The sequence below is a fragment of the Trachypithecus francoisi genome, unplaced genomic scaffold (genome assembly GCF_009764315.1).
Source record: "Trachypithecus francoisi isolate TF-2019V2 unplaced genomic scaffold, Tfra_2.0 Lachesis_group8, whole genome shotgun sequence".
NCBI classification, from domain to species: domain Eukaryota; kingdom Metazoa; phylum Chordata; class Mammalia; order Primates; family Cercopithecidae; genus Trachypithecus; species Trachypithecus francoisi.
Window position 1 is genome coordinate 77,139,424 of NW_022681473.1, and position 25,692 is coordinate 77,165,115.

The following is a 25,692-nucleotide window of genomic DNA, read 5'->3' on the forward strand; positions in this document are numbered from 1 at the left end:
TCCCAGGCTTAAGTGAGCCTCCCACCTCAGTCTTCTGAGTAGCAGGGACCATAGGTGAGTGCCACCATGCCTGGCTAACTGAAAAAAATTTTTTGTAGAGATGAGATCTTGCTGTGTTGCTAGGCTGGTCTTGAACTCCGGGGCTCAAGCAATTCTCCTGTCTCAGCCTCCCAAAGTTCTGGAACTATAGGTGTGAGCCATCATACCCAGCATCCAGCACTAATGATTCTGATTGATGCTCTGATTAATTCTGGAACTGTCATTTTATTTTTAATTGTTATGATGTTTCTGTTAAGGATTTTTACGGTATGTTATTTTGGAATGTAGAGCTCTTGGAAGTTCTTTTTTTTTTTTTTTTTTTTTTTTTTTAATGTCTTAGTACATTAGCCATACTCTGAAAGAATTTAGCCTATGAGCTTTTAGGCTGTAGCCGATAAGCCTAGGTCTTCTCATTTTTGAAGCTGGACCATTCTGCCTTGTTATAGCAATTATCCTGCCTTTCTTCCATCTTATTATTGTTAAGAAGCCCCTCATATTTATTAATTTATTCTCAGTGATTTTATTTATTCCATCCAAAGCTTTAGAACTCTTTCTTCACTAGGGCTAGGATACTGTAGTATAAATAGAATGTAGGATTTAGATTAAAGACTTTCTAAATCTGGTTTCTTTTTTTATTAGCTGGGCAATTCTGGACAAGACACTTACTTTGCTAAGCTTCCTTTCATCTGTAAATCTGATGTTGTGAGGATTAAATAAAACACCATACAGATATGTTATTACCTACCCATGTTTATCTTTTCTTTTCAGACTTCTTGACAATATTTGACTTCAAGGATATTATACTTTTCTAGTATCCTTTATTATTTGCCGTTTATTCTTTTTATCATTTTGATCTTTTCTTTCCTTTATCCATTGATATTCTTGGTTCTACCAGTCTTTAGTCCATCAGACTATGGTTATAAAGAAAAATAGAAGAAACATATTGCATTGCTCACAAAATGAAAATCATCACTTGGAACCTGCACCTAGATTTGTAAAAACTGAAGTAATAGATTTAGAGAAAAATCTCAAACTCCAAGTGGGTGAAGGGAGAATAAGACAAATTGTTGGAAACCAGACCCAAGGGAAAGAGAGAAAGGAACTGAATTATATTGAATATATGTCATGTTCCTGGCATTGCTCTTAATAGATAATTGATATATTTATATTATGCACAGCAAAATCTTTTATTAATAAATCTTTTAAGGGAAGGTCTCACCTATTTTATAGAGGAGGAAATTGAGTAACAGGTATATTAAATAACATGCTCTCAGGCTATTTGGGTCCTTATTGTTTATTTGCATTTTCCCCCCCAAGACCATTGTTTTGGTAAACACTGTTTACTTTGAACAGTTGAGTTCTGTGCTAATTATGTAGGTAGAGTTGGTCTCAAGTACACTAGCAAAAATAAATGAAACTTAAGTGTTTTTAAACAAGGATACCAGATACGAGATTTATGAAATATATTTTGCACTGTTTTTGGCAATGTACTTCTCCTGACCATCCTTTAGAGTGGGTTGAGTTGGTAGTAGCAGTGATTCAGGAAGCCATTCCTTCCTAATCTAGGTATGTCAACAAAACTTTCAGGTCTGAAGGCTGCTGAACACTAAATAACTCTAAATAAATGAAATAGCTAAATTACTCTAGCTATTCTGCCATCTATTCCCTTTATTGATAGGCAAAGCTAAATTGGTAACTGTAAATCTCTGAATTATGCCATGACTTTCAAGGCGAAGTCCGGACTTATTTGAAATGTCTTCACAAATGTGGCTTATAACAATCTCTGCCCAGTTCCCTCAAAGGTTTTCTCTCTGTCTGTACTTTTCTGCTTATAAGCTCCTTAATACCCTATTCTCATACATGTCTTTCTTGGGTTCTACGAGTACCTTCCTCCCTTCTGAGTTTCTTTTTCAGAAAGACTAAAATATGCTAAATATCTTCTTGTGCTTTAGAAGTCTTACGGCAAAAAATCTGTACTGACTCAAATATAGAATACTTAGTAGGCGTGAATGAACTCTTGAAAAATATCATATTTTCAACTCCATGTCCTTATATTCATATTAAAGAAAATTAAACAAGATAAATATCATTTGAGCCAGGTGTGGTGGCTGATGCCTGTAATCCCAGCAACTCAGGAGACTGAGGCAGAAGGACTACTTGAGGCTAGCAGTTCAAAACCAACCTGGGCAACGTAGCAAGACCCTGTCTCTGTGTTTGTGTGTGTGCGTGTGTTTATATATTTATATGTGTGTGTGTATATATATGCACATATATTTATATATATGTATTATATATAGATAAGATGATTATTAAGTTAACTGGTTTCTGAAGAACTCTTTTTTTCCCCCTAAGGAGTTCTAAGAGACATCTTTTGTATTTCTAGAGCAAATAAACTTTAACTTCTTTTTTTTTGTTTTATTATTAAATGAATATTTTGTTATAATATTAAATGAATAAATATTTGAGAAGCCCTTGTCTTTATGTTCAGACCCCTGCAATTTTTCTGTTAAAATCAAAAAGCATGTGAAGTGTTACTATGAATTCGGCAATTTTATTTCAAAGAGCTAAATGTAAGAATGTTATTTTCTTCTCTTCTGCTGCATGGTTGTCTTTTGTGTTTTCACTTGATTTTCCTCTTTATCCTCTTGGAATTTAGACTCTGAAGCTTGAATTTCCTTCCTTTTTTTCAACAAAGTGAAGGCATGGCATGAAGTCAAAAGTAAATTCCTATACTTAAGTGCTAGCAACCATTACAGGCTTCTTGAGGCCAAAGCCTGCCTATCAGATGCTTATTGGTTGGGCGACCATATGTTCTAAGGCAGGGGCACTTGACTAACTTTGAAGAGGTTGAATTTTGATACAATGTTGCCAAAAATTAAAAAAAAGTAACCAAATACATCACCCTGTGTATTAAGTATTTGTCTGGCAGGATACTGAAAACCTAAAATATAGCCCACATACATATGCAAACTTGTTGGAAGACAAAGTACATTTTTCAGCAAGTTAGAGTCTCAGAATAAGAAAAGCCAAACTAGTCTGGATTTTATTTATTATTATTTTTTTATTTTTCATTTTTATTTTTTTGAAACAGAGTTTCACTCTTGTTGCTGAGGCTGGAGTACAGTGGCGCGATCTTGGCTCACTGCAAACTCCTCATCCCGGGTTCAAGCAATTCTCCTGCCTCCGCTCCTGAGTAGCTGAGATTACAGGCACCCACCACCACGCCCAGCTAATTTTTTTGTATTTTTTAGTAGAGACAGGATTTCACCGCGTTAGCCAGGCTGGCCTTGAACTCTTTTTTTTTTTTTTTTTTTTTTTTTTGAGACGGGGTCTTGCTCTGTCACCCGGGCTGGAGTGCAGTGGCCGGATCTCAGCTCACTGCAAGCTCCGCCTCCCGGGTTTACGCCATTCTCCTGCCTCAGCCTCCGGAGTAGCTGGGACTACAGGCGCCCGCCACCTCGCCCGGCTAGTTTTTTGTATTTTTAGTAGAGACGGGGTTTCACCGTGTTAGCCAGGATGGTCTCGATCTCCTGACCTCGTGATCCACCCGTCTCGGCCTCCCAAAGTGCTGGGATTACAGGCTTGAGCCACCGCGCCCGGCTAGGCCTTGAACTCTTGACCTCAGGTGATCCACCCATCTCAGCCTCCCAAAGTGCTGAGATTACAGGCATGAGCCACCGCGCCCAGCCGCTAGTCTGGATTTTAACATTGTCCTTCTACCTTCCTCTACTGCCAAGCTCCAGAAGGACCCAAACCATGTAGCATGGAAGAGAAAATTATTTTTTGCATTTTAAAATCAGAGTATTGCTTTTGACTCAGCAGGATTTCAATTTACATATGTAAAGGAAAATATAAAATTATAAGGACTGGATACTAACTCACATAAATCCTATGTTGAATGAGTAGTTTTGAGATTTTTATAACTTTTATTATAAACATTTAATCCTCAATACATTGTTCTTCAACATTTTCTGTTTCAGACTGTATGATATTCTTTAATTTTCATAACAGCCTTATATAGTAAGTAATAGTATCTGATTTCACATTTGAGGAAACTGAAGTTCTGTGATTTCAAATACTTAACCAAGACTGGCCAGTTTTTAGAACTTGAGTTGTAACTGCATCAGAATTTGATTTCTGAGAGCATCAGAGCTCTGATCAGGTCTTCTTACTTTAATCTTAGACTTTTAGCCAATTTTGTTACTCTAGTACATTACTATCAAAAGTTTATATATATATATATACACTCACACACACACACATATATATACATAAGTTTATGTAAGAGTGTTTAGGTATATGTGTGTGTGTATTTATTGGAAGAGATTTCATTGACTGTAACACATAGAATTTTATATTCATAAGTTATATAAAACTTCTTCTTTTTTTTTTTTTTTGGCATGAAGTTTTGCTCTTGTTGCCCAGGCTTGAGCACAATGGTGCGGTCTCGGCTCACTGCAACCTCTGCCTCCCAGGTTCAAGGGATTCTCCTACCTCAGCCTCCTGAGTAGCTGGGATTACAGGCGTCTACCACCATGCCCAGCTAATTTTTGTATATTTAGTAGAGACCGGGTTTCACCACGTTGACCAGGCTGGTCTTGAACTTCTGACCTCAGGTGATCCAACCACCTCAGCCTCCCAGAGTGCTGGGATTACAGGCGTGAGCCACCATGCCCTTCCAAACAGAGTCTCACTTTGTCACCCAGGCTGGAGTGCGATAGCGTGATCTCAACTCACTGCACCCTCTGCCTCCCAGGTTCCAGTGATTCTCCTGCCTCAGCCTCCCGAGTAACTGGGATTACTGGCACGTGAAGTCGCCATCCCTGGCTAATTTTTGTATTTTTAGTAGTGTCGGGGTTTCACCATGTTGGCCAGGCTGGTCTTGAACTCTTGACCTCAGGTGGTCCTCCTGCCTCGGCCTCCCAAAGTGCTGGGATTACAGGTGTGAGCCACTTCACCTGGCCTTTTTTTTTTTTTTTTAAATAATTTAATATTTATGGAACTTTGGAATAGGATAATAAAAAACCTGCAGAACTTATATTATGAATTTTTAGGATTAATAAAATTTTGAAGGTTTCAATATATGTATTTTTTCCCCAACATTTCTTACCCAGAAGTATTGCTAAAATTATGTAAAAGCAAGATTTTTTTGAGACCAAGTCTTGCTTTGTTGCCCAGGCTGGAATGCAGTGTTGTGATCTCAGCTCACTACAACCTGCACCTCCCGGGTTCAAGCGATTCTTGTTCCTCAGCCATCTGTGTAGCTGAGATTGTGGGGTTGTACCACCATGCCTGGCTAATCTTTGTATTTTTGTAGAGATGAGGTTTCACCATGTTAGCCAGGCTGGTCTTGAATTCTTGACCTTGAGTGATCCTACCGCCTTGGCTTCCCAAAGTACTGGGATTACAGGTGTGAGCCACTGTGCCTGGCCCAAAAACAAGGTTTTTAAAAACGTGAAACTACCATATTGGATCACATTTGCTGTACTCTGAGAATAAGGAGTAGTAAACAACTTTTTTTTTTTTTTTAAGACAGAATTTTGCTCTTGTCACCCGGGCTGGAGTTCAATGGCGCAATCTTGGCTCACTGCAACTTCCACTTCCTGGGCTCAATCAATTCTCCTGCCTCAGCCTCCCTAGTAGTTGGGATTACAGGCACCCACCACCACGCCCAGCTAATTTTCATATTTTTAGTAGAGACGGGGTTTCACCATATTGGCCAGACTGGTCTCCAACTCCTAATCTTAGGTGATCTGCCTGCCTCAGCCTCCCAAAGTGCTGTGATTACAGGCATGAGCCAGCATGCTCGGCCAACTCTTAACATAAAATGTTACTTTTATAAATTAGGAAGACTTTAATTGTCTGCCCCATGACTGAAACTTGCTTCTTGATACTCTGGAGTCAGTCACTTTCTAATAGATCTATAAATGATTTAAAACATTTTGTCTATTTTTCCCTTGTAATGCATGGCTATGATATGTCATTCTGTTCAGAAATCCTCTGTGATTTCCCATTGCCTTCAGGACAGTCTAAATTCTTGGACCAAGGCCTTCCATTGTCTAGCCTTACTCTACCTTTCTAGCATTCTCTTCACTCAACTCAAGCTATGGCTTTTACCTTGTATGCTTTGGTAGCCTTTGCATCCTTACTCTTACTGCTATACTAAAAAGTTCAGTCTGCACAAATGATATCTTTTCCCTAAAACCATCTTTGATTCTTTAGTTTTGAGCAATTTCTTTATTCTTTGAATTTCATAAGGTGTAGTGTGTTTCATAACACATATACATTTGTAATCTCTAAAATATATAATTTTATACCTCTATTTAGTTCTGTTACTGATTCAGGAAAATTTTCATTCTTTTTATTTTTTTGAGACAGAGTCTCACTCTGTCACCCAGGCTGGAGTGCAATGGCACGATCTCAGCTCACTGCAACCTCCATCTCGCGGGTTCAAGTGATTCTCCTGCCTCAACCTCCCTATTAGCTGGGATTACAGGTGCCTGCCACCAGGCCCAGATAATTTTTGTATTTTTAGTAGAGACGGGGTTTCACCACATTGCCCAGGCCGGTCTCAAATTCCTGACCTCAAGTGATCCGCCCGATTCGGCTTCCCAAAGTGCTGGGATTACAGCATGAGCCACCGCGCCCAGTCAAATCTTCATTCTTTTAAAATTAACTTTGAGTTATAATTTATATACAATAAAAATGTACATATTTGGAGAGTATACTCTGAGTTCTATGAGTTTTGACAAATGTACACCTAAGTGTAACCACCCCCATGGTCAAATTCAGAGTATTTCCATCATTCTTTAAAATTTTTTGTGCTTTTTTTTGCAGTCAGTTTCTATTTCTCCTCTCATCCCTGACATCAGGAAAAGATGGATCTGCTCTCTGTCCCTTTAGATTATGAAACTTTTTTCCTAGAATTTCACACCAGTGGATTCATACAGTATGCACCTTCGTGTCTGGCTGCTTCTCAGCTTTTTTTTTTTTTTTTGAGATTCATCTATTTTGTTCAGTGTATCGGTAGTTTGTTCTTTTTTATAACTGAGCAGTATTTTATTATATGGATATGCCACAGTTTGTTTATGCATTCACATGTTGATGGACTCATTTCTAGTTCAGGTCATTTTTTTTCCATTTGGCAGTTTATATCACATGTACCATTATCCTCAATTAGTAAATGATTGTGTAATAGTATGATTATATCAGTGTGTATCTTTGGAGGAAGACCTGTAGTGATACATCTTTTAGATAACGGTGTTAATTTCAGGGGAGATGATGTGTCTACTTCTTTTTTCTGTCTGTGGCTCACTATTTTACCTCAGAGTTTAAGCCTATGAGCTTGATACGGGTAGGGACTATTAAATTTTTCTTATAGTCTCAGTGTGTAAGACAGCAACTGCTATACCCTCATCTTTGTAGTTGTGTTTGTTTTAGTAATAGCAGCAGCAGTAGTAATAATAAATAACATTTCTTGAGCACTTAGTACAATAATCATATGATGTAGGTCCTATTATTTGCATTTTACAGATGGAGAAACAGGCTCGGAATGTGAAACAACTTGCTTCACCGAATCTGTAGCCCTCACTTTTAACTCTGCTGCCTCAGTGCTTAATAATTGCTTGTTGAACAAATATATGATTGTGTAAATGAATAACATTTGCTTCATAGATCTGTGGACATAGTGTTAATTACACAAAAGTATATTGCTGTACTCCACCTCATGTGACTTACTGGTATAGTCTTGACTTTCATCATTCTTCCCTGTCCCCACAATACATTAATGATGTGACATTTTTATTCACATACACACAGAACAATATCTAGAAAGACATTATAGCTGATTGAAACGAGGTTACTCTCTGTGTCAGAGACAGCCTGGTTGAATGCCTGAGTGGATAGTGATAAATAAACAGATCTTTATTATGTTAAGGCATTGAGATTTTGTGATTAGTTTGTTAAAACAATTAGTATTAATTACCTGAATTTTATAGCTTAATTAAATTTGATATTTTATGTAAGCATCTTAGTTATAATTTTGAAGGTTATTATTTTTAAACTAATTTGTTAATCTATCCAAAAGTTATTAAAATCTGTCTTAAAGTTAATGTGTGGTTTAATCTTTTAAAATAAATAACAAAGTATGTGTTTAGATTGCATTAATATCAGTTCCTTTCAACAATTCAGCTTGTAGGCTGTCATTTAAAAAGTTTAAGCAAATAGTACCAAATGAGATTATAGTTTAAAAATAAACAATGGAGTGAGATTTGGTAATAGGTCATGAACATTAAACCTGGAATACCTTTGTTAAACATAGGTCTGGTTATGTCATTCCTCTGGTAGCAGGACCTGTTGCCTTAGAAGTCAAGTCCATATTCATTTTTGGTGTGGGGTGACATGTGCCAGTCTTTCTCCATTTGGTTTCCGTGTCTCTTTGTTACAGTCATATTAAACCTCTTCAATTCTCAGAATATCCAGTGTTTTCTTTTTTCTAAGTCTTATATGTATTTTTCCTCCCTGCTTTCTTCCTCTACTTCTTTTTTATAGCATCTTAAATGTCTCTTTGTCTGAACAGCCTTTATGACACCAAAGTCAGTGTTAGACACACTTCCTTTGTGCTCCTAAAGCACGGTGTACTGTAGATTAAAGTACTTTCTATAATGTAATGTCATTATTTGATTGTGTGTATACTTTCTGGATTGTGAATTCCTGAAGTCATCAACAATGGCTGTCCTCAACACTTGGCAACCTGCCTGACACATTGTCAACTCTTTGTAAATACTTATGAAATACTTAACTCTTTGAAGGAGTGAATAAATGATATAAAAGTGAACAACACTCCAACCTATAGACTTTATAGTCTCACCTCTTTTGCTGGATTTCAGTTCCTAATAGTGTGATGAACATGCCTAGCAGCCGTATTCCCATTCCTGCCTTTTGGATTGGATAACTTCATATTATAATCACTGTCCCATTTCATTTGTGGTATTAAAAAATAGCTCCTAATTAAGAAAAGACTGGAAGCCCCTATTTAGAGTATGCATGTTTATGTTTAAATGTAAATTCATAGCACATTTTCAATATAACGAAACTAATGGAACTTGATATTAAGGATGATCCTTGGGAGTTGTTAATGAATATAGAGGTAGTTGATTTAAAAATAAACAAATTGCCGGCCGGGCGCGGTGGCTCAAGCCTGTAATCCCAGCACTTTGGGAGGCCGAGACGGGCGGATCACGAGGTCAGGAGATCGAGACCATCCTGGCTAACATGGTGAAACCCCGTCTCTACTAAAAAATACAAAAAACTAGCCGGGCGACATGGCAGGCGCCTGTAGTCCCAGCTACTCGGGAGGCTGAGGCAGGAGAATGGCGTAAACCCAGGAGGCGGAGCTTGCAGTGAGCTGAGATCCGGCCACTGCACTCCAGCCTGGGCGGCAGAGCGAGACTCCGTCTCAAAAAAAAAAAAAAAAAAAAAAAAAACAATTTCTTTAGAAACAGAAAATCAAAACAAAACAAAAAACCCTACAATTGCTGTCAAAGAAACAACTACAAGAAACTTGGCACCCAAATATAAGTAGTTACTCTAAAAATGCAGTTTTTTTCAGTGATTACACGGACAAAAATTTCTTTCAACATATATTTCTTGAGTGACTCATGTAGTATGCACTGTACTAGGTACTGGGGATATATAAACAATGAGAAAATCCTGAATTCTTTGGTAATTAGAAGAAAAATGAAGCTCAGAGGACACATGCACACACAGAAACACGTTTATATATTCACATATAGTGTAAAATACTAATTGATGTGTTGTACACTATCCTATTTCTGAAACCAATACCAGAAAGATTTTAAATATTATCATACTTAACGTGGAAAAAGTTATTGTGAAAAAGACTATTGATAGTATTTTATGAAGAAAAGGAAATTGTGCTTTGAATTTTCTTAAATATAAACAAATACAGTTGATCTTCAACAATTATATGCTTGGCGTGTGTGGTAGACTGTGTTATTGTTCAAAAACCTTTGCTGCTCCTCCCTGGAGAAACTTTATATTTCCCTTCCCTATTGACATCATGCCTGGAGTTATGACATGCTTTGGCTAAAGAAATATGAGTGGAAATGATTTATGTACACTTATGAGCAAAATCTTTAAGTCAGAACACAGTTTCCTATGTTTGTTCTTTTTCTCTGCTCTGACAATCCGCATTTGCAGATAAAGTTTCTCTATTACCCTAACGTACAAAATGAAGATTTCATGTAGTTGAGCCATCACTAACTCTTGTTTGACATGTAGCATGAGCAGAAAATTGACTTTGGTTGTTAAAACGCATTGAGATTTTGTTACTGCTACATAACTTAGCTCAGTGGTTTTCAAGCTTTAGCATTTTTAAGAATCTGTGGCGATTTTGTTAAAACACAGGTTGCAGAGATTGTTGGGCCCCACACTTAGAATTTCTGAATTCAAGAGGTCTGGAGTGGGGATGAAGAATTGTATTTCTGATGTGAAAACTTTTATGAAGAGGAGGTGGATAAGAGAAGCCAGCATGAAGTCTTGTCCAAAGGTACACTTTCAGGCAAATCGTTTAGATAGGAGAACATGTGGAAGTGAGGAACTGGACATTGGTTCATTTTTTTTTTTTCCATCTTTTTCTTTTTGAGGTGGAGTTTTGCTCTTATTGCCCAGGCTGGAATGCAATGATGCGATCTTGGCTCACTGCAACCTCCGCCTTCCATGTTCAAGCAGTTCTCCTGCCCCAGCCTCCCAAGTAGCTGAGATTACAGGCACGAGCCACCATGGCCAGCTAATTTTTGTATTTTTAGTAGAAACAGGGTTTCACCACCTTGGCCAGGCTGGTCTCGAACTCCTGACTCTCAGGTGATCCACTCGCCTTGGCCTCCCAAAGTGCTGAGATTACAGGCATGAGCCATCGCATCCAGCCAACACTGGTTTCTTTAAAACTATCCAGGCCCTTTGTCCCTTGTAAAGTCTTTGCATAATACCAATTGGAAGACCATTGTTCTCTACCTTCATTTAGGTGATTTGTGTTTTCTTTTATATAGTCCAAGGTCCCTTTACTTGTCTGTAATATTTCTTCTTCACAGTTGAGACTTCAGCAGGTACAGACAGGTGATTGGGATGAATTTACAGTTTAATCACTTAATCTCCTTGGGCCTTGGTTTCTTAATCTACATAATACAATTCTCTCATGTTACCTTCGTTCCAACATTTTATTTTTCTAATACCATTCTATGGGCTAGCAAGATTCCATTATGTGTTGACTCTCTCAAATTCTGTCGATAAGTTTAAAATCTTTGAGAGGAAGTAAACTGGAGTATTTGAAATTAAATGTTTCTCTTTCTCGGGGGTCAGGATGCTCTATAAGTCTTCAGTTAATCAGAAAATAGTAGCTTCCAGCCAGGTGCGGTGGCTCACCCTGTAATCCCAGCACTTTGGGAGGCTGAGGCAGGCAGATCACCTAAGGTCAGGAGTTCGAGATCAGCCTGGCCAACATGGTGAAACCCTGTCTCTACTAAAAATATAAAATTAGCTGGGCGTGTACCAGGTGCCTGTAATCCCAGCTACTTGGGAGGCTGAGGCAGGAGAATCACTTGAACCCAGGAGGTGGAAGTTGCAGTGAGCCAAGACTGCGCCATTGCACTCCAGCCTGGGCAACAAGACTGAAATTTCATCTCAAAAAAAAAGAAAAGGAAAAGAGAATAGTAATTTGCAAAAGCTTCCAAAATGTTGTTTGGTTTTGTTCCATTACTAGGAGATGCATATTTTATTTATTTTAGATTTGAACTTTGCTATGAAATAAGCATAAGTTTATGAAAAAGTTTAGCCTGTTATAGTTTTAAATAGATGCTCATTTTGTTCAATATGGAAACAAATTGCTATATTATTTTACTGACATATATGCCAATATGCATTTGAAAATAAATTAATGGGGCTGGGTGCGGTGGCTCCTGCCTGTAGTGCCAACACTTTGGGAGGCCAAGGTGGGTGGATCATGTGGTCAGGAGTTCAAGACCAGCCAGGCCAAGATGGTGAAACCCTGTCTCTACTAAAAATACAAAAATTAGCTGGGTATGGTGGCGGGCACCTGTAATCTCAGCTACTTGGGAGGCTGAAGCAGAGAATTGCCTTGAACTCAGGTGGTGGAGGTTGCAGTGAGCCGAGATCACACCACTGCATTCCAGCCTGGGCGACAGAGTGAGACTCAATCTCAAAAAATAAAGAAAAGAAAAGAAATTAGTGTTGATTCGAAGATTCTGTTTAATAGAAAACATTTGTTTTCATATTTTCACTATGATTGTAGAAGGGAAAAAGCTGAAAGTGTTTGTCTTGAGGTCTTTAAAAAATAGATTGGTTCAGAATTGTGATTATAATTTTGTTTAATGTAAATAATTTTGATTCGTAGCAATGCCATGATTTTAAGACAGTTGCTAATTTTTCCTTGGATTTACATGAAACATTATTTTGATATTTTTTGGTTGTTGCCTATAGTTAATTTGTTAAGTCTACATTCATGCCATTTCCTTGGGAACTGCAAACAGGCCTTTCAGTTTAGGTCCAATGAAACCACGATCTGCTCCTTTTGCAACGATTTTAGAGTTTGACTAGTGTTACTATTACCAGTTCATTATGAGAAAGAAATTTATCCTAATTAACTTTTCTTTTAGAAATAGTCTGAAGGTGATTCTTGCTTTCTTAGCAATTTAGAGCTGCTTGGAACATGACCTTCCTAGTTTGGATTTTAAAGCAGAAACAGTTCCAGCTTCTCCAAGTTTAAGGAGAAATCTGATTCTATTGGAGTTGTTACTGTAAGTTTTAGTCCAACTGTTTCCAATTTATAGTTAGGACACACCAGAAAAAAGTGCACAATAATCATCTGGGGACTTACAGTCTCACTTGATTATCCATAACTGCGGCCTGCTTCAGCAGCTTTGCTTGGGCTCTTGAAGACAAAGCCAGTATCAGTGTCCATTCTGTATGAAATAAATGTACGGTGAAATATTTATCAGAATAGAAAATAACGTTTTTAATACACTGGGGAATTTCAGTATTTAAAGGAATTCTATTGAAAGTTATTGAAGATATAATGTGTTCATAAAGGAAACAAAATAATCTTCCCCAAATTTCTTAATTTCTTGCTATTCCAACTTCAGATATTTGTATGTGAGTTTTCTTTCTTTTTTTTTTTTTTTTTTTTTTTTTGAGACGGAGTCTCGCTCTGCCGCCCAGGCTGGAGTGCAGTGGCCGGGTCTCAGCTCACTGCAAGCTCCGCCTCCTGGGTTTACGCCATTCTCCTGCCTCAGCCTCCCAAGCAACTGGGACTACAGGCGCCCGCCATGTCGCCCGGCTAGTTTTTTGTATTTTTTAGTAGAGACGGGGTTTCACCATGTTAGCCAGGATGGTCTCGATCTCCTGACCTCGTGATCCGCCCGTCTCGGCCTCCCAAAGTGCTGGGATTACAGGCTTGAGCCACCGCGCCCGGCCTGTGAGTTTTCTTAAAATAGGGTTACAACATTAGTAGTTCAGTTTTCTCCTACTAAGTGCCATAAGAAGGCTGAAACTGAACTCTTAGTCCATTTTATTATTCAAACAAAAAAATTTAACGTAAAACCTGTTGTATATGTATAAGCCATGTAATGTATTTTAACCACACACCACAAGTTTTGCATAGTAAATTGAAATAATCAATTTAACCTATTGGAATATGCTTATGTGATTAGAATATTAAACATTTTAAAAAACAAACCAAAAATAAAAGTCTGAAAGTAATTTCATGTCAGTATTTTCTTGGTTATCTTTGATAAGCAAGCATCAATCAAAATATACAATTGGTGATCATGTCAAATACTAAATTACAAGTTAGTACTAAAGTAAACTTCTATATTTGAAAATGGGTTGGAAAATTAATTACAAAATCTAGTGTATTCTTTTATGTGGGTTTTTAAAAACAAAATTAGAAAAATTTAATTAAAACTACATAAAATTGCTTGAATTTTCTTTAGAATAAAGATAATTGGGAGTCACAAATTAAAGGCATTTAAATAGGCATCCTAGTTCCTTTTTGACTTTCAAATTAAACTTTTCAGTTGTATTCACTCTGATTATATTTATGCTTACAATAACTAATCAAAATTTTGAAGTTCCAGCTATGGTCTGTAACTGTAATTTATATTCAATTTTATATGTCATTCGTTTCATAACTCCAACATAAATGTTTACACTTGAACTTTCAGCATTTTCTGTTTTAATTAATTTTGTTCACATAAAATAATGTAACTTTTAATTTTGATTCTGAGTGACTTAGATGGCTGGTATAATCAGAATAGAATAGAATATTTTAAGAGTTATCGATGTGCTCAACTATTTTAAATCCAATTTGTCTTTATTTTTTGCTAACTGAATCTTTTCACATATTTAATTGTGCTTTAGCATATATGTAACAGTTTACTCCAGTGAATAATTTGAGGTAGATGATGTAAAATACTGAATAAAAGAAACTTAGAGCTGAACTCAGGAAGTACAAATAGAGTAGCTCTTAAAAAGCTACCTTTGCATTCTTCAAGTGACCAGCAACACAATGTCTTCTGTATATTAGATGCTCAATTAATGTTGTGTGAATAAAGGTATATCATGTAATATTTAATGAATATTTGAGTTTCCTTCTGGTTTAATGAGTAAAAGAAGAACTCTGAAGTGCCCCACTTGATACTTAATAAATGTTTGTTTCTTGATACTTAATAAATGTTTGTTTTTCGGCCGGTCGCGGTGGCTCAAGCCTGTAATCCCAGCACTTTGGGAAGCCGAGGCGGGCAGATCATGAGGTCAAGAGATCGGGACGAGACCATCCTGGTCAACATGGTGAAACCCTGTCTCTACTAAAAATACAAAAATTAGCTGGGCGTAGTGGCAGGTGCCTATAGTCCCAGCTACTCAGGAAGCTGAGGCAGGAGAATCGCTTGAACCCGGGAGGTGAAGGTTGCAGTGAGCTGAAATCACGCCACTGCACTCCAGCCTGGTGACAGAGTGAGACTCTGTCTCATAAATAAATAAATAAATGTATGTATGTATGTATATATGTTTTTTATCATTATAGTTACCTAATTATCCATGTTCATTGGGATCATAGTTTCACACAATTTCAGCCTAAATCATTTATTTCAGATAGTTGTTTTATGCCTCTTTCTAGCAAAACTTTCACAACCTTGTTAATTAGTAAAGTTGACTGGTTTGAGTGTTATATTCTTTGCCATTGTGTTGGTGGAATAAAGATGAATAACTTTTACACTGTTCAGTCTGTTCCTAAATGATCAAGAACTGATTTTAAGATTAAGTTGTACAAACATTGTATAAATTTATGCTTATTGTAACAATTCGAAGTGATGTAGCCCCATAGAAAGTAAAAAGTTATATTTTTCTGCATACATCTTAACTCATCCAACTACAATAGTTAGTCCACTACGCACAGTTTGGTTTTGTATGTATCCTATTAGAGGACTTTCTATAACAATGCCATATGTAAATAATAAACAACATTTTATATTTTACTATTAATATTTTAGCATTGATGCTAAATATAGCAGTAGTATTTAATCAATCAGATTATGTATATAGAATTCCTTCTTTTACTTAACAGTGTTTCATACAGGTCTTTCTGTAGCAGTGTATATCTATCCCAATGGTTGGTCTCGAAAGACCAAGTTTGAAACTTGAAAAGTTTTCTCTTTGAACCTTTGCATGAAGAAGTTCCACCTCAATAAGTTTTATAAAATGATAAGCAAGTATAATACTCTTAGTAGCAACTAGTAGTCTTAACACGAATTCAGAGTTTTGTTTGTATGTTTGTTTTTATTCTTGGGGCCAATGAGATCATTTCTCTTTTTATATCATAAGTAATTTAGAAGAATTCATTCTATTTTTCCATTATGATTTTTAATAATAAAGCCAGCATTAAATAAAATGATGAAATTTCAGAATTCTAAATCATTTAATCAGCCAGTTATGGTAGTCATTTACTTTCAGTTTTTTTTTTTTTAATATACAAGGATGTTGATTCCTAAAGTTAAGTGATTTACTCAAGATTGTAGAGAAGTTATGATTAGCATCTATATCCTTTCTCTTATCAAGATTTTTTTCACTACACCATGCGTTGCCTCTGAAGAAATACTTTTTTTCATTTTTGTTTTTAGATGTTTATTTAAAATGTGTAATATAAGCACAGTGGCACATGCCTGTGATCCCAGTCCTTGGGAGGCCGAAGTGGGAGGATTGTTTGAGTCCAGGAGTTTAAGACCAGCTTGAGCAACATAGGGAGACCCCCATCTTGGGGGGTGAAGGGGAAGAAGTAATAAATAAGTAAATAAAACATGTAATATTGTTTTAGATGCTTATATTTTTCTTATGTAAAAACTGCCACATTAAATTTATTGTGAAAACATGATTACAATCACAAACATGCAATGGAAAAAAAAATCCCATGTTGTCTGCACCTTCTTCTGAAACCACATTTTGTGTATATGAAATGTATTTTATCATTTAAAAAATTGACAAATAATAATTGTACATACTCATGGGAGTACAGAGTGATGTTTTAATACATATATAGTTATTAGATCAGAATAATTAGCATATCTGTAATCTCATACTTATCATGTCTTTGTATTGGGAGTATTCAGTATTCTCCTAGCTATTTGAAACTATGTATTACTGTTAACTATAGTCATCCTACAGTGATATAGAACCACTAGAATGTATTCCTCCTACGTAGCTGTGATTTTATATCTAACAAGTCTCTCCGTATCTTTTTTTTTTTTTTTTTTTGAGATGGAGTTTTGCTCTGTCACCCAGACTGGAGTGCAGTGGTACGATCTCAGCTCACTGCAACCTCTGCCTCCTGGGTTCAACCAATTCTTCTGCCTCAGCCTCCCGAGTAGCTGGAATTACAGATGCCCACCACCATGCCTGGCTAATTTTTGTATTTTTGGTAGAGATGGGTTTCACCATGTTGGCCAGGCTGCTCTTGAACTCCTGACCCCAGGTGATCCACCCGCCTTGGCCTCCCAAAGTGCTGGGATTACAGGCATGAGCCACCACGCCCAGCCGTCTCTTCATATCTTTACCTTTCCCCTACTATTTCCAGCCTTGGGTATTTTCTCTTCTACTTTCTACTTTTCACTTCTGTAAGATAAATTGTTTTTAGCTTTCACGTATGAGTGAGAACATGCAGTGTTTAACTTTTCTGTTCATGGCTTATTTCACTGAGCATGTCTACCAGTCCTTCCATGTTGCTGCAAATAACAGAATTTCATCCTTTTTGTGGCCGTATAGTATTCCATGGATATTTTCTGGATAGTAATCCCCTCTAGGATGTATAGTTTGTAAATATTTTCTTCCATTCTTTAGATTGTGAAGAAATATTTTAAAGGAGATTTATAAAGTACATCTTTTACATCTTTTATATTTACCAAATGAGTGAAAACTGAGTAGACAAAAAATCTTAGAAATCAAAATAGTTTGTTCTCATTCTTTTCAGCTCATTAGAGAGCACATAATGAAGTAGCATATTTACGTTATTAAATTTTGTGTTGGTGCCAAACAATAGGGTGTTCTTAAACATTTTATGCTGAATGGATTATAGGAACATCACCCATCATTAAAAGTCTAATATCGCGATATTTTCTTGGGAGAACTTAATGTACTTTAATTAAGATTAGTAACATTTTTGCATCCCTATAAATATGTTTTTAGAGGAAAACCTACAGTAAAGTGTTTGCTATAGAAGTCACACCAATGAACTACAAATTCTTCCAAAAGCAGTTTTCTAGCGACATCTGCTGGTACAATGTAATAAAGGTGACTGTCTCAAAGTAATTTCACAGAAGAAAAATATCTTTGTGGGCAGAATTGTTTATTTTACTATCATTTACACTTCTAATTGAAAATTTGAACATTTGACCAAGAGTATTATCCTGATAATGATAACACTGAGCTTATTTGTACTTTCCTGTACATAATATGGAATTCCAACCTGAACCTCTACAGTTATTTGTGTATTGACTAAGTTGTTTGATATTATTATGCAACGTATTTCTTTTCCTCTCTGTCTTTTTTGGCTCTCTTTTATATCATAATTTGCCTTAGCACAGAACCTTGCAAGTAGAGATTCAGTAAATGTAGACTGACTTATAGTATTTATTTTTTCATTTGCATAAATTAAGTTGAAAAGTCTACGTATATGAGTTAATGCATTATTTTTATGTGCACTTGAAAATAAAAATGAGACTTTATTTAGAAAAGAATGTGATTAAGATAAATGGATTTTTATTTTTCTTCCTTTGAAGAGATATTCTGCATTATAAGTTGTGGAGAAGCAAAATATATTCAGTCCTTGGACATTTTCTTTACAATTATTTCCTGTATGATTGTATCTAGTCTCATGCATTTAAATACTACATATAAACAAATCAGACCTCTCCCTTAATCCTCAGACTTGTTCAGCCAATTACTTGCTTCCTCAACATTACCATTTAATTAGTTAACACACATTTTAAACTTAACATGTCCAAAACAAAAGTTTTGATTTTCTCCTTGAAACTGTTTCTGCTGTAGCATTCCTTACTTTGGTGAGTGGCCATATTATCCTTCCATTTGATCAAACCAAAAATTATTTCAGTAATTTGTAAATTCCCTCTCTTTTACTTCACATTTAAACCATTGAGAATTTCAGCCAGCTCTACTTCTCCCCACCTGCTACAACTATGATCTAGATGACCACAATCATCTTTCCCCTCCTAACTTGCTTCCTTGCTTCTAACCTTGACCTCCTATAAGTCTATCCAGCAGCCAAGTGATTTTTTTTTTTTTTTTTTTTTGAGACAGAGTCGCACTCTGTCGCCCAGGCTGGAGTGCAATGGTGCGATCGCGGCTCATTGCTAACTCCGCCTCCTGCTGCTTCCTGGGTTCCAGTGATTCTCCCTGCCTCAGTCTCGCAAGTAGCTGGGATTACAGTCACCATACCTGGCTAGTTTTTGTGTTTTCAGTAGAGACAGGGTTTTGCCATGTTGGCCAGGCTGGTCTCAAACTCCTGACCTCAGGTGATCCACCAGCCTCAGCCTCCCAAAGTCCTGGGATGACAGGCATGAGCCGCTGTCCCTGGCCACAAGTGATTCTTTTAAAATTTAAGATAGATCGTGCCACTCCTCTTATGAGAACCTCCCAAAGTTCTTACCTTGCCTCAAGGGCTTATGTGAAATGTAGACTACTCCCTCTCTCCACCCCACTGTTAGGTCCTCATTTCCTACCACTACTTCCCTCCCCTATTTTACTCCAGCTACAGTAATCTACTTGCTTCTCTTTACATGCCAAGCTGACTCCATATCATGGGCTGTGTACTTGATTACCTCAAACGGAAATGCTCTCCCCTCTACTCACTAATGTTTCTGATCAGATCACCAAATTTTACCTCTCAAAGAAGCTCTTCTTGACCATACTGTGTAAAGTAATGAAGCCTGACTACATCACTGTTTCTCCCCTTATCTTGCAGGTTTTTTGTTTTTTTTCCATACCTATTACCACTATATGACATATTTACTTTTTTATGTATCTCTTTCCCAACTAGAATGCCAGCTCTGTAAAACCAGGGATTCTTTATTGTTCACAGTTATGTCCTTAGAACCTAAGGCAGGCAGTGCTTATACTTAGTGGCCATTTAGTTAATATTTATTGAATAAGTTGGTGAGGGTTAATACTTAAATGGAGAATGTGATTTCATTTACATTATAATAATCGAATCCATAGAATGAGGAACCTTCAAATGGAGTCTGCTTTGTTTAAATCTTTGTATCATATTTTCAACATTCAACACAGATTACAATTGTGTTTCATAGTTAGGTTAATGCTTATACAATACTCTTAGTGTCAAAATGTGGGGCCATATAACTATTTTAAAGATTCTTTTTATGGGAATAATTACTTTTTTGTTCTTTTGACATAGACATCTGACCCTCAATTACGTTAACAAACCTTATACACATGAATGGAAAGAAGAATAGCCCCTTTTGAATCCATGCTAAGACTTTATCAATATGAAGTGCTTCCCACAGAGTTCTGCTGAAAGAACTGAACATCCATCATAATGAAATTGCAAATTCATTTGTATATGCTCCTCTTATATTTGAAAGCTACTTTTTGATGTTTTGGTCTGCAATAAAATTTATTGTTTAAGGTCACAAATATGCAATTCTGACTAGAACAAGTTGTCAGAATTCTTTATTCAGCATAGCACAGAGATAAATGGCTGTCTTTTAACGATAACATATGAAAGTCAAAATTTGTTCCCAGATATACATAATCTTTTAATCAGTCTACTGCTCTCTGTTTTCCAGTCAATAGACCCCTTAACCTGCTTCCTCACCATCTTACCTATCTAGATTATGGGTTTTTAAATTACGACAAAACACTTTCATCAGATGGAAAAAGATAAGTTTAAACATTTTAATGCTATAATTTTCCCATTCAGATTTTATCCTTCCATCTGAATTCTTTTGCCTTTACCCCTATTCTGTGTAAGGTAGATAATTATGTAGTATGTTAGCTAAATTCTGTGGTTACATTTCTCACTGTTAACATGACCAGGAAGTAGATCATGTTGCTTAACTGAAATTGAGTTTTTAAGTGTTTTTTCTTCTAAAAAAAAAAAAAAGGGGATACATGTGCAGATCATGCAGGTTTGTTACATATGTACACGTGTGCCATGGTGGTTTGCTGCACCTATTGACCAGTCCTCCATCTTCCCTCCCCTCACTCCCCACACCCCAACAGGCCCTGGTTTGTGTTGTTCCCCTCTCTGTGTCTATGTGTTCTCAGTGTTCACCTCCTACTTATGAGTGAGAACACGTAGTATTTGGTTTTCTGTTCCTGTGTTAGTTTGCTGAGGATGAGGGCTTCCAGCTTCATCCATGTCCTTGTAAAAGACATGATCTCATTTCTTTTTATGGCTGCAGAGTATTCCGTGGTGTATATGTACCACATTTTCTTTATCCATTTGATCATTGATGGGCATTTGGGTTGGTTCCACGTCTTTGCTATTATAAATAGTGCTGCAGTAAACATATGTGTGCATCTATCTTTATAGTAGAATATATAGTAGAATATAGTAGAATGGTTTGTATTCCTTTGGGTGTATACCCAGTAATGGGATTGTTGCGTCAAATGTTATTTCTGGTTCCAGATCCTTGAGGAATCGCTCTACTGTCTTCCACAATGGTTGAACTAATTTACATTCCCACCAACAGTGCAAAAGCATTCGTACTTCTCCACAGCCTCACCAGCATCTATTGTTCCCTGACTTTTTAATAATCACCATTCTTACTGGCATGAGATGGTATCTCATTGTGGTTTTGGTTTGCATTTCTCTGATGATCATTGATGTTGAGCTTTTTTTCATATGTTTGTTGGCTGCGTAAATGTCTTCTTTTGAGAAGTGTCTGTTCATATCCTTTGCCCACTTTTTGATGGGGTTGTTTTAAAACATTCCTGTGCATGCGGATTAACTTATTTTCTCAGATTCTATACTGCATCTAATACAAATGTATACGATTTTGATTAAAATCGATTTCTTAAATTTTTATTTCCTTTGTGGTCTTTCATACAGAAGACATAGAGGAATAACTGCCCTATTATATTTGAGGCCTTACTCTTTTTTTTGAGACGGAGTTTCGCTCTTATTGCCCAGGCTGGAGAGCAATGGCGCAATCTTGACTCGTTGCAACCTCTGCCTCGTGGGTTCAAGCGATTCTCCTGCCTCAGCCTCCCGAGTAGCTGGGATTACAGGTCTGTGTCACCACGCCCGGCTAATTTTGCATTTTTAGTAGAGACGGGGTTTCTCCATGTTGGTCAGGCTGCTCTTGAACTCCTGGTCTCAGGTGATCCGCTGGCCTCGGCCTCCTAAAGTGCTGGGATTAGAGGTGTGAGCCACTGCGCCCAGCCTAGGCCTTACTCTTTATCTAAGAATATCCAGTATCTTTATAGATTTATTCAAGGGATTTTGATAATAAATACTCAAAAGCCCTTTGTTTAAGGTGATCACAGTGATAAAGAAGAACAAAGACATTGAATGACAATAGCAGGATGTTGTAAAGCCTGCATAGTAATGTCCCCATTTTAAGATCTTGTTTAAATATTTTTTTGCAAATCTGAGAATCTTTTTTTTCTTAACTACCATGTAATTTGAATCTTCCCCAACTGAAGAGAGCAGACTGTTTCAGGAGGACATATAGGAAAAAAAACATAACTTTTAAAGTCAGACAATCTCCTCCAGCCCCCGAATTCTGGAATTCTGACTGCTATTACTTTTGTGACCTAGGTTACTGCATTCTTTGAGCCTCTGTGTAGCAATGCAATAGAGAAAAATCTCTGTTCATACAGTTTAGTGATACGATTAAATGAGACAACACATATAAAGAGCTGAAAACAGTGCCCAGCTATATAGTAAACACTCAATAAATACCATTTGGAGTCCTCTCTTTCTGCTCTCCTCTCACCTCAACTCTGTTCTTCATGCTCTGTGATCTGTTCTAATTGGGCTTAATCAGAAATTAAAACTGTTGAACTAAACTTGAAACCTTTCTGTGCCTGCCAACTCTGTATTATGAATATTGTGCATTCTCCGATGTAATAGGTAGGACGAAGTCAGAACCTTGAATTGATCTAGAGCCCACACCCACCAGGTGTATATGGTCTTTTTCTTCTCAGCAAATTGGTCCCCCAGGGATTTGTAGCAACTGCTGTACTCCCAGCCCCCATTTGAAGTCCAGATGGAGCCCTTAGATTTACTTAAGTCTCTCTTCAACCTGCCTATTTGAGAGCTGAGCTCTAAGTAATGTTAATGTGACGTAGGAAGGCATTATCATATTAATCATTTTGTGTAAGGTGACTTACTTCATTGCTTGTTGCTCTTTTGACCATTCATAATGTTCAGATTTTTGCCTTAAGAGTTTCATCTTTTAAAACATTATTTTCAGGAAAAGATTTAATAGCAATGTAATATACTATTTATACCTCAAAATATTTTATGATTTTAAATTCTTATTGTTTTAGGTGCAAGGATGGTTTGAAAGGATTTACATTTTCTGCACTTAGGTAAGTAACATTTATTTTTATGTTGAGAGAGAATTTACAAGTTAACTTAAAACATTATACATAATTACAATAAATATTGACTAAACATTTAAACTGAAAATAATTTTAGAATTCATAAAAGTGCTTCCAAGCCTGCGGATATATAGCTCATTGAAAGAGTAATTTGTCAGATTTTTCCCTCTAAAAATTAATCAACTACTTCTTTTGGACCTATTGTGTGCTTTTTGTTGTGGGGTGTTTGAAAAGAAATACAAGAACTCACTTCAGGGAGCTGGAAAAGACAGAGCTGCTCATGAACAATTACTGAAAAGTTAAGTATTTAATTGTGTGGTACTAGATTATTTGCTTTAGGGCAAGACTCATGCACAGTCAAACACAAATTTGATTTTAAGTATCACTAGAGTCTTTTCACCTCATAGCCCATCTTTTAGCATAGCAACTGGTACATGGTATATACTGTAGAAATGTTGGTTAGCATTAGCATTATATTTTAGAGTTCACCAAGAATTTTCTCATAGATTAGAAAATTAAATTTTTGCAACAGTTCTGTGAGATGTAACATGATGAGAAAACTGAGGCTTAGAATATTTGTCTAATTTAACATCACACAAGTTAACTATGTATACTGACTCCATACCCAGTGTTTGTCTAGTTTATATCATAAATGTTGCCTGTTTTGTAATCCAAAGGACGTATAGTAGATGCTTGGTGAAGATTAGTAGTACGGTTTTTACTGCAAGTATTGGAGGGAAAAATTAGGGAAAACTTCAGTACTAGCAAAAGTTTTTACATGATTGTCTCAAGGTTATTTTGAGGATCAAATGAGTTAATATGTGAAAAATATTTCAAACAGTGGCTGGCATTAGTAAATACTCAAGAAATGTTGACTATTATTTTTGTTATATTCTCATCGATGATGTGCCTTAAACTGTACTTTAAGGATAGCTTTCAATAACTACAAGGAAGAGGAAGTGCACTCTGGGTGGAAGTGAATAATAGTAGCAAGAGAGTGAAAATTGTAAACATGAAGTGTGAGGTAACAGTGAGAAAATGGACTTAATTGGTAGGAAAAGTTTATATTAGGAAATATAAAATATTTTTTGGTGCCGGGCGCGGTGGCTCAAGCCTGTAATCCCAGCACTTTGGGAGGCCGAGACGGGCGGATCACGAGGTCAGGAGATCGAGACCATCCTGGCTAATACGGTGAAACCCCGTCTCTACTACAAAATACAAAAAACTAGCCGGGCGACGAGGCGGGCGCCTGTAGTCCCAGCTACTCGGGAGGCTGAGACAGGAGAATGGCGTGAACCCAGGAGGCGGAGCTTGCAGTGAGCTGAGAGCCGGCCACTGCACTCCAGCCTGGGCGGCAGAGCAAGACTCTGTCTCAAAAAATATATATATATATATATATTTTTTGGTATGTAGAGTAGGGCCAGATTATAGAAGACCTGGGGGACAAAAAAAGACTAATTTGGATTTGATAAGGTCAGCAGTAGGGAGCTACTAACATTTTTTGAGCAGGGTGGTTGACAGTGTTTCAGAAAGATTGGTCTGGCTGCAGTATTTGGGACATCAAAAAAGAGAGAACCAGAAGGTGGCAAGACAATAAGGACTAGAATTTGGGTGACAGTAGGAGGATTAAAGAGAAGCAGAAAAAGTTAAGACTTGCAATGAATGAAAATGAAGACTGATATTTTCCTTCTTTTCCCCTCCACTCTGCAATCCCAGCCAAGTATTGGAAACCAAAGTGCCTAAAAGAAGGTGCTGTTAACAGAAAATCACATGGCATGCAAGGAAACTGGTTTGGGAGGGAACAAATGGAGTCCGCTGTATGATTAAGGATGTCTTTGGTTGTGAGAACTCTGTGGGAACAGTAACTTTCTAAGTCATAATACACCACACTAATTTCCTTACTGTTACTTTTTGGTAAAAGATCATGATATTTATTAGAAAATAAAGTTTTTATTATTGTTGTTGCATTGGCTAGAAAGCATTTGGTATTAAGTTTAAAGTTGATAACAAAAACAAAAGTTAGGTTTTCAAAAGAGAAGGAAAAACTTAGTCTTGTTTTCCTACATCTCCTTAGACTCCCAGAATTCTTGCAAAAACTTAAAATGTGTCAGATGGTTTTGTGTCTTTTCTTCAAATCCACTTTTAACAGAGGGCTAGTTTGGACTATTTGCACTTAATTTTTCACTGTATTATAGAAAAATATTCTAGAAAAATGTTTGTTAATTCTCGCTAGTATTCTGTTGCTAAAGCAAGAAAACTGTTAAATATTGTGAATTGTCATATGTTTATTTGTGCATCTCCTTCCACTAAGCAAATTCTGTTTCATTTTAATTCTATTTCATAATCAATCTGCAGTGTGGTGAATTTGGATTCAAGAAATGTGGCTATTTCTTGAATTTATGTGGTGAATGTGGACTCACTCCATTGCAGATGAATTAATCTCACACTTATAAAGTTGATTGTCAGAAGAATGTTACTAAA

General features: G+C 36.7%; 1 protein-coding gene across 5 annotated transcripts in view; it reads left to right on the forward strand.

Moving 5' to 3' along the window:
* Positions 1-25,692, forward strand: part of TMEM135 (transmembrane protein 135) — a 264,729-nt gene that overhangs the window by 214,202 nt on the left and 24,835 nt on the right. For all 5 annotated transcript variants that reach the window (XM_033203861.1, XM_033203860.1, XM_033203859.1 and 2 more), the window contains one exon: positions 23,158-23,199. In XM_033203861.1, the coding sequence (XP_033059752.1) occupies positions 23,158-23,199 (42 nt within the window). The remainder of the gene's footprint in view (positions 1-23,157; positions 23,200-25,692) is intronic.